Raw genomic sequence first — 9,480 nt, forward strand, 5'->3', positions numbered from 1 at the left:
AAGTTTTGAAAGAGAAAATAAAGTATAGACATCACATGCACCAAAAAAAAATATATGTGGTATATATTGGCAATATATTGGAAAATGTAAAGATATATGTTAGAAAATATAAACATATACCACATATATTGTTCGGAATATAAGATGAAATATTACACAAACTGTCTTGTTCATGCATTTATCAAATATATCTTTGTTTATTTATGGAAAATTCAAATATATATTGTTCTATATATACCAAACAATATATGTAATGTATATATTTACATTTTCATATATTTGAATACACTAAAAAAATAAACTATAATATGTGCAATGTATATTTACATTTTTTAGTATATTCGACATTTTGTAGTATATTATCCATATATTCAACAATAATGAAGGGATTGGGATGAAGAAACCAAATTGAAGAAGAAAATGAATAAATAACGAATTGGAGACCCAATATTTTAAAAATAGAAATGACAGGAGTTATGACGAAAATAAAATAAAGAAGATAATCTTCTTTCTTATTTTAGGAAGTACACCAAATAAATTAGAAATAAAAATCAATAATATTAAGGTTCCGTTTGGTAACCATTTTATTTTTAAAAATTAAGCTTATGAACACTACTTCCACCTCCAAAATTCTTCATACTTTTGAAAAGTTGATTTTGTTTTTTGGAATTTGGCTAAGAATTCAACCATTGTACTTACCAAAGATGCAAATTATTGTAAGAAATGTGAATGAAATAGACTTGATTTTTAAAAACAAAGAAAAAAAACCAAATGACTACCAAATGAGTTAAATAATTTTAACGAAAACTAATGATTGATCATGGATGAGGAATCCAAAAATCTGTTTTATATACGTAAATAAATGTACGTTAAATTAAGAAATTTAGATATGAAAATTTTTGTAAGTCTGAGGAGATTTATGAAATATTAATTGTGGATTAAGCTAATACACTAAAAAATTCTTAGAATATTCATATGTCATTTAAGCTCGAGAAAAGAAAAAAAAAACCAACAATTTTGGTTGCTGTGATTATTTTTGCATAAATATTGGCTCCATCATATGTTGATGCAGCTTTAGTACATTTCTATGTATATGGTTAGCATATTAAATTTCCATTATCATCTATATATTAATTAATTAGAATAAATAAAATGCTGAATTAGAAAATAACAGGGGGATAAAAAAAATAGTTAGTTGATTTACATTTAATTAATAAAAAGACAAAAAAGAAATAAGTGGAGAGTTGAGAGGTAAAAAGGTAATAAAGAAAAAGGGAATTTCCAAAAATTAGGGGCAGGTTATGGTGGTAAGGTGTTATCTGCAAAGTCAAATAAATAAATAAATAAAATTATAGAAAGTTGAGGTTGTAGTGTAGGGCTGTGGGTCCCACTACCCTCCACAAAAATGTCACTTTGACCATGCCCTATATACGACACTACAATAACCTGGAAACATTGACCACAAAACATGGAAACACTTTTTTTTTCCCCCTTAAAAAATGAAAAATTGGTGACCTTTCTCTTCACACTCTAAAATTTCCACTAAAAATGGTCGTCATTAATTAAACCTTTCTCACTCTACCTAATTACATTTCCTACCCACTTTTCAACTAAGACCATGTTTATCAAACCCTCCTCCAAAAAAAAAAAATAAAAAAATTGGTATAATCATAGTGAAATTTTATCGCTAAGTCAATCGTAATAAGACACTGTAAGAAATATAATTGGATTTTATTTAATCATATTTATTTAGAATTATGAATATGTCATATTTATTATTACCATTATCGTTTATGGTCAAACAGTAGACAGATTTATAATTATCATGTTGTAACAATAACATTAACGATAATAGTAACGATATCGATGTAATCTTCAAATGCAATTGGATTGAGTACTCTATGCTCGTCAATTAGGTTGCATTTTTTAATTACAGGTTTGCATATGTCAATATGGATATGGAACACAAATAAGCAACACAACATAATTAAATGAGACTCTCACTTTTGAAATTACTATTGATTTATTACGTAGGGTAACCATGGATTTGTGTTCTAAGTGAAAACTGACATAAACTCGTTCTTTTGGAAATCGAAGTTTGAAAGATCAAATCGACTACTTTTTTACATGATTTTTTAAAAAAGTTTACTATAACCTGGTTAATAAATTTATTTAAAAAAAAATAAGTGCATTTGGTTTTTAATTTACAATGAGATTTTAAGATTATGTTTGAGATGAAGTAGTTTTTTTTTTTTTTTTTTTTAATATTATTATATCACATTCTAAATTAGAAATAAAGGGCTCCATTTTTTTATTTTATTATTTAGTCGAAATTCTAACCTTAATAATTGTTGAAAAAAATCAACTTTAACCCCTCGAGATATTGGAATTGGAAATGCACGATTTGGAGAAAGGATTAACAAAAATGTTATAAAGTTACAACCTTTGATCATATTCTAAGCATAATTAATAATTAATCTTCCAAAAAAACGGTCTGAAAACAAAATTTGAAAATAAGAGATTCAACAAATATATATATATATATAATTATATTTTATGTTTTTAGATTTGTATTTTGATAGTATATTCAGAATTTGAATTCTTAATTTAAAAATATTTAATGTTATATTGATAAATTATAAAATTAGTTGTGGTTATTCACTAAATATTGGTTTTTTATGAATATGTTTTATTTTAAATTTTTTGTATAATTATTTCTGTGATAGTATATAATTTATAATATATTACATATTATATATTTTAATTTTTTAAAAATAATTGGTATTTTTAAATATTTTTATTTTTATTTAACATAACTTTGCATTTTAAAATTTAAATTCAAAATTTGAATACAAATAAAACATACAAATGTTATTTTGTCCCGTTTAGATTATAGAATTCAAAAACAAAATCTAAATTATCTGTCGAAAAATTGTTTGTTGAACTTATAAATCTGAAGACATAAAACAGAATCTAAATAAAAAAATTGCTTAAAAAACTCTTTAAATCTATTTTTAGAATTTGATGACTAAAAGAATATATTTAGAAGATCTAAGGATCAAACGCTTTTCGAGAATTAAAAAAAAAAAAAAGTAAATTTCTAAATTTGTATCGTTTCATTTTAGTTTATTATTTATTTATTTAAAGATTATATTCTAAATTCATCCACTTTGAGTTGCATTTTTTAAAATTATCTTAATTATCAATCCCTAAAAGGAGTGAGACGAATTAGAAACTTTTGATTCTCAATTTTGAAAGGATCTAGGTAATGGATTTCCAATTCTCAATAAATATCTATTTCTTATTTCTACTTTGACTTAATAATATTACTATTTTTAATTTCATGTTCAGATACATTTTTCTCTCTCTCTACTCCTGTTGTCACTGAAATTTTTTTTTAGATTTAATCTTTTTTTAAGAGAGATATATTTAAAAGTTTGATCATTGATTTAATCTCTGAAATTTTTATATAATAATTTAGTTTCCAAAGTTTAGATTAATCGATAATAATTAAGTCGGTATGTTGAAAACTTTCATTAAATTAAATAGAGGGTAGATATTATATTATATAATGATTTAATTTTTGTAGTTTTGCTCTCTTATGGATTTACGGTTATAGAATCATTATTTAATTATTTTTTTAACCACATATGAAATATAGAAATGAACCTTGATAGTTGATGGTATAAATTTGTGCTAGTTGAATTACGTTCATGTCGTTTGACCAACATTAATTAAATTTTAATAATTTTTTTACTCTAATAATTGATATGGTATAAATTATATTACAGAAAATCAAGTTAAAATTAATAATAAATTTTAAAATGGAGCGGATAAGGGGTACATCGTCTATTGATCCTTTTGAATTGTTTGTTGGTTATCAACATGATAAATTGGGCTTTAGAGGTACCATGTGAGACATCTATTAATCTTGGTGACATTCCTCGAGTTATTCCTAATTTCACTTTGGTCGAGTTTAGACATATTTCTTGTGAAGTTAATGGAATGACTCATTCTTTGGCAAGTTTTATCTCTAAGAAAGTTGTTGGGACTTGATGATTTTCCTAATTGGTTAACCTCTTTATTTTTCATTGATTTTTCCTCCCTCTAAACCCCATTCGGTGGTTTCTAGCTAAATTATGAAGTTTCTTGGATTAGAAAAATAAAGTTCATCGACTAAATTGTTTCAAAATCAAAAGTATAAAGACTAAAATGTATTACGGACTGAAGCTTTTCTTAATACTATGAGAATTGAATTGAATCTTCAACCTCATGAGACGTAGTACATATCAATTACAACTAAAATATGTTCACTTTTGTTATTACATACTAAAATTACAAATCAAATAATTATTTTCTTTTTAGAGATTGAACCTCCAATTTTAAGAGAGTGCATATCAACTATTTGTCAATCTCATCTTTGTAAGATGTAAATAATACAAACGTAATTCATATTATATTATAATTTCTAAAATAAAGGTACTTCCAAACTATGATACTCTTGCTCCAAATACAATAGCACGAAATTATTTTGAAAAATATAAAATGAAACATACTTCAACCAACCTAAACATTCCACTTCCATATCAAAATTTCGACTAGTAAGAAAAAAAAAATTTGGGAATGACGATATTATGTAAATTAAAAAAAAAAAAAAAAAAGAATACAAACTAATTTTCTCTCTTGTGGAAGGGGAAAAAACAGTGGATTTAGTAATACTAATGAAATTGTATGTCAAAAAGTGAAAGAAAAAGAAAAATCTGTACAAATGGCGAATTCTAATTCTAATGCTTCGATAATTCAAACATCCAATTCTTCTTCGCCATTGGAGGACGGGAAAATCCTTCCGTCTGATCTGTTTCTACTCAACATTCGCATCAAAGACGCTCCAAGCGACATCAATGGCGGATCAATCGAAGAAGAAGAAGAAGAATCGGAATTAAACTGACCGTTTTGTCCCTCATTCCTCTGAATCTCACAATTGTTACTCCTTTCCTCCATCACATTCACAATCTCCCCTCCGATTTCTCTCTCACCGGATTCCGCCGCATCAGAACAATCCGCAGCCTCACCAATCACTGGCTCTCTACAAACAGGACAATTCGCGTGAGAGTTCAGCCACATATCAATACACTCCAGATGAAATCCATGGCTACATTTTGGCAACCGTCGTCCCAGTTCTCGTTCTTCAAATTCACTGAGGCAAATCACGCACTCCATCGCCGCCGCACACTTCTTCTCCTCGGATTCGTAAACGAACAGAGGAATAGCAGAGATTACAGACGGATCGAGGCCTTTGGACGGAGCAGAAACTAAATCAAACGGAACGGACGAATCGAAACGGGAGAGACGAGGCGGAGCGAGGATGTAGGAGACAGTGAGGGAGGTGCGGTGGCGGTGGCGGTAGCGAGGGTGAGGGAAGAAGCAATTGGCGTAGGCGTGGAGGAGAAGAACGAAGAGAACGACTAAGAGAAGAGAAATGAGAGCGGCGAGCATGATGTTGCTGTTGTAGGAGAAAATGCTTTGAGCGAAATCGATGAGTGAAGTGGAATTGGACCCCATTGTTGGTGGTGGAAGTTGCAGAGAAATGGTGGTTGCCGTTGCCGGCGGAAGGAGGTAGAAGAAGAGTTGAGAGTGTTTAGTTTATTTATCAAGGCAATGCAACGAATCTTTTTTTTTTTTCCGTGAACCTAAAATGGGCTCTCCGTTTTTCCGTAACGTAACATTTACTTGACATGTCCCCATTTCCCTCGTACCAATTTCATAATATTTTATATAAAAAAATATAATATATATCATAAGAAAAATAATTTTTGTTCTCCAAGTTTTGAGTTTGGTTTCTATTTGGTATTTACGTGGTTATCCATTTTAGCCCCTTAATTATTAGGTCTCGTTTCTAGTTGGTATTTATGTTTTTAAATGTTACTGGCTTTTAATTGCCGTTAATGTCTATAATTAGTTTAAAATAATCATGAAATTAAATTTTAATTTTTTTAAAAAAAAAATTATGTAATTAAAATAAGGTGGGAGAATCAAACCTTCAGTTACGCTTTTGTTGGCAATTTAATTCTAATAGAAAATAATGAAATTTAATTACCTTTCATTATTTTTGTTAGAGTTGTATTATTCACAATATTTGTTTAAGATTTGTTTGCATATTCTATGTTTCCATGCTATCCTTCTTTAGTGGCCGTCTTTCAGAATATCTCAACATATGTGGTTTCTGTCAGCATGTTATTAGCGTCAAGATGCAGATTCTACAGATTAATAGTTTCTTTATTGAGAAGATTATGACAGTTTATTCTCTTCAATTTTGTTTCTTTTTCTGCTAGGTTCATAATATCTTTGTTAGGGTTTTCTTTTGCATTTTATTGTGGGGTTGTCTTTGTGTTTACTAGGGTTGATGATTTTTTTACAAAAAAAAAAAAGAAAAAAAGAAAAAAAAGGAAGATCATTGTTGTCGTTGTCTTGTCAGTTCTACCAAAATCGCAAGTGTATGACATTCTCAATGAAGGTTGTGTGTTCTAAATCTTGCCAGTTCTCATCTAGAAAATACCGATTGAGTCTACATCAAAGTTGAGAGGGATTCTCTAACTCGAGGGGAGCTTAAGTTCATAGAGTGGAGTAAGCTTCACTAGAAGAAAGAAAGATAAACTATTTGGTGGGGAGGAATCTTATACTTAGAGGGAGTCTAAGTGTTCATCTACTAATATACTCGTACTGAGGAGGGTCCTAAAGTATATTGACAAGTCAAGAAGTCAAACTTTTGGTGTGTCACTATTATTGCATTGTCTTTACAAGTAAGTATAACGTTATAATTGTTTTACTTTACATTAATGGATTTATCTTTCTTAGGCACATTGTCCTCTAGACATAGGTGTATTTCACCAAAAGGAGTTACTAATTTCTGTGTCACGTCTGTGTTTTTATTCTTTACCTCTACCTGTGTTGTTATACAAAGTGTTACAACATTGTTGTTAACATCTGTGACTGTGTGATAGATTATCTTCCTATTTTAAATTTTAAATTAACTAATAGATATTAACCTTAAAGATGAAGTAATAAATCAAGGTTAAAAGTGTAAATTTTGAACCTAATGACAAAATTGAAACAAAGTTCAAACCTCAAGGGTAAAATTATAACATTTTGAAAACCAAAGTGAAACCAAACTCAAAATTTAAAGAACTAAATGTTTAACATTTCCAAACCTACGGACCAAATAGAAACTATATCAAAATTTAGGGACTAAAAAGGCATTTTTCCCTTATTATATTGAAATCAACGCTTGAAATATTGATGTTGACGAAAATGTCAAGATCTTAATTTTATAAATTTTTCGATTAAAATATTGATAAGATATCGATATTGATAGACATTTATGAAAAAACTATAAAAGCAAAAATTACAAAAAAAAAAATTGTAAATAACATTTTGTTGTTTATTTTTCATTTTCATGATTTTATTTACAATATAATAGAAATGTCCAATTCATGAAAATATGAAAACATTGAAGAGAATGTATATGTTTTGATCAAATTTTAACACCGTGATTAAAATATAGTTCTCATCTCTACAATTAATGTTCCTTTAAATTTCATCAATTTGAATATAACTTAACTTGACAATGTTAAATCGTCCAACAAATGTTGATAAAGACACTCTAAAAGTTGAATGTCTAAATTTTTAGACAATTGTTTGTTGAACTAGAAAAAATATATATTGAGTTTTAAATTTAGCTTATTTTTAAGCTTTGACAAAAAAAAAAAATGGCAAGCTATTTTTATTATTCATTTTTTTAGTTCAACAAATAAGTGGTTGATTCCGATAACATATATCTTAATAAGTTGAGGTAATTTTTAGATTATCATTAATTATATTTAATTAACAATACAAAATATGGAAATAAATAGTAAATATATAGGAAGTGTATATTTATAGTGGGAAGAAGGGGAACAAGATGGAGGGGAAAAAATCTTACTAGAAGATTGAGAAAATGCAAACACAACATTTTTAGGGTTTGTTATAATTAATGAATTGAACAACAATTACTCTCCAATCTTTGTGAAATCAATCAAATTATAACTATATTATTAGCAACTTAAATATCTACGAACCATCTCTAAGGGTATATTTGGTGCGTGATAAAAGTAGAAAGTTGAATTGGTAATTATTATCTAAAGAGTTAAATTATGTGAGGAGTTAAATTGTCTGTGTTTGTTTGCAGAGTTGAGTTGAGTTAGTAATTATTGTTGTATTTGTTGTATAGAGTTGGTTGAGTTGAATTGGAGATCTGATGCAATTTTTTTGTGAATGAGATTAGTTCTATTTTTTTCTGTTTATTTTTTTATCTCATTCTTTTATTTTTTAGTTTTATATTTTGCTATTGTTGATAAATTTTCAAATATACACGTATTTTCTCAAATCATTTATGAAATAAACTGGACAATCTAAATTTTTTTTCCTCAATTTGTAAACATGATAGATTATTTTTCATATATTCTTTTCAAAAACGATAATAATTCTAATTCTCTTCAATCGGTAAAAACATACCAAGAAAATACATTTCATATTGTTGTTCAATTAATTGGTATATTGTGTATATATATATATATTGAAAGTACGTATATATTAGATGAGGGAAGAGATAAGGAAATGAAAATAACACTGGTTTTTAGGATTAGTTTTAAGTGGGTAAAAAAAGTGGTTTTAATAATCCACCATTTTTCTTTACGGGTTTAACGAACATGGATAATAAATACCCACCCAACCCAACAACTCATACTCATTTATCAAACAGCCCCTAAATGATAAAAGTGTTATAATTGTCCAATCGAATCTAACTCAATCGATATATGTTGTTAGAAATCATGAGATCAGTGATTCGACTCTCCTTATCTTCAATTATACTAAAAGAAGTTTTACAATTAATCCTAAAATTCTAAATTAGGAAAGGTTGTTATAATTACAAGTATAACATCACTATTATAACTTCTATTTCAAATTAATGATGTTATTAATTAGCATTTTAACAATGAAAAGTTCAACTGTTAGAGAGTAGGGAAAAAAAAAAGGGAGCTATCCACCTTTTTTTTTTTTTTTTTACTTACAAAAAGAAAAAAAAAAAAAGAACTATTCACATTATAACCATAGTCCAAAGATCACATTTTTAAATAATGTCAAATTTCAAATTTACATCCCATATATTGTTGATTTATTTCTTCTTCTTTAAAAAAAATAAAAAATAAAAAAAAATTGTATGTTTAGTACCTAAACTTTCAATTTTTTCTCAATCTAATCAATAAACTTTTCATTTTGTATCTAATAGATACTTGAATTTTTAGTTTTGTATCTAATAAATTTTTAACCTATTTAACATATATATTTTTTAAGATTCACGGCACACAAAATTGAGAGCATGAAATCCTCATTAAACATCAAATTTATTTATTTTTATTTGACACAAGAATTTATTCTACAAAA

At 27.3% G+C, this 9,480-nt stretch overlaps 1 protein-coding gene across 1 annotated transcript; it reads right to left on the bottom strand.

Annotated features, from left to right (window-relative positions):
* Positions 1-4,520: 4,520 nt before the first annotated feature.
* On the bottom strand, positions 4,521-5,742 carry LOC120083651 (RING-H2 finger protein ATL2). Its single transcript, XM_039039485.2, has one exon. The coding sequence runs from the start codon at positions 5,560-5,562 to the stop codon at positions 4,801-4,803; it is 762 nt and encodes a 253-aa protein (XP_038895413.1). The 5' UTR covers positions 5,563-5,742; the 3' UTR covers positions 4,521-4,800.
* Between the last annotated feature and the right edge of the window lie 3,738 nt (positions 5,743-9,480).

This window comes from Benincasa hispida, unplaced genomic scaffold, assembly GCF_027475165.1.
Source record: "Benincasa hispida cultivar pf3 unplaced genomic scaffold, pf3_genome.v1.1 HicScf758, whole genome shotgun sequence".
Taxonomy (NCBI): Eukaryota; Viridiplantae; Streptophyta; class Magnoliopsida; order Cucurbitales; family Cucurbitaceae; genus Benincasa; species Benincasa hispida.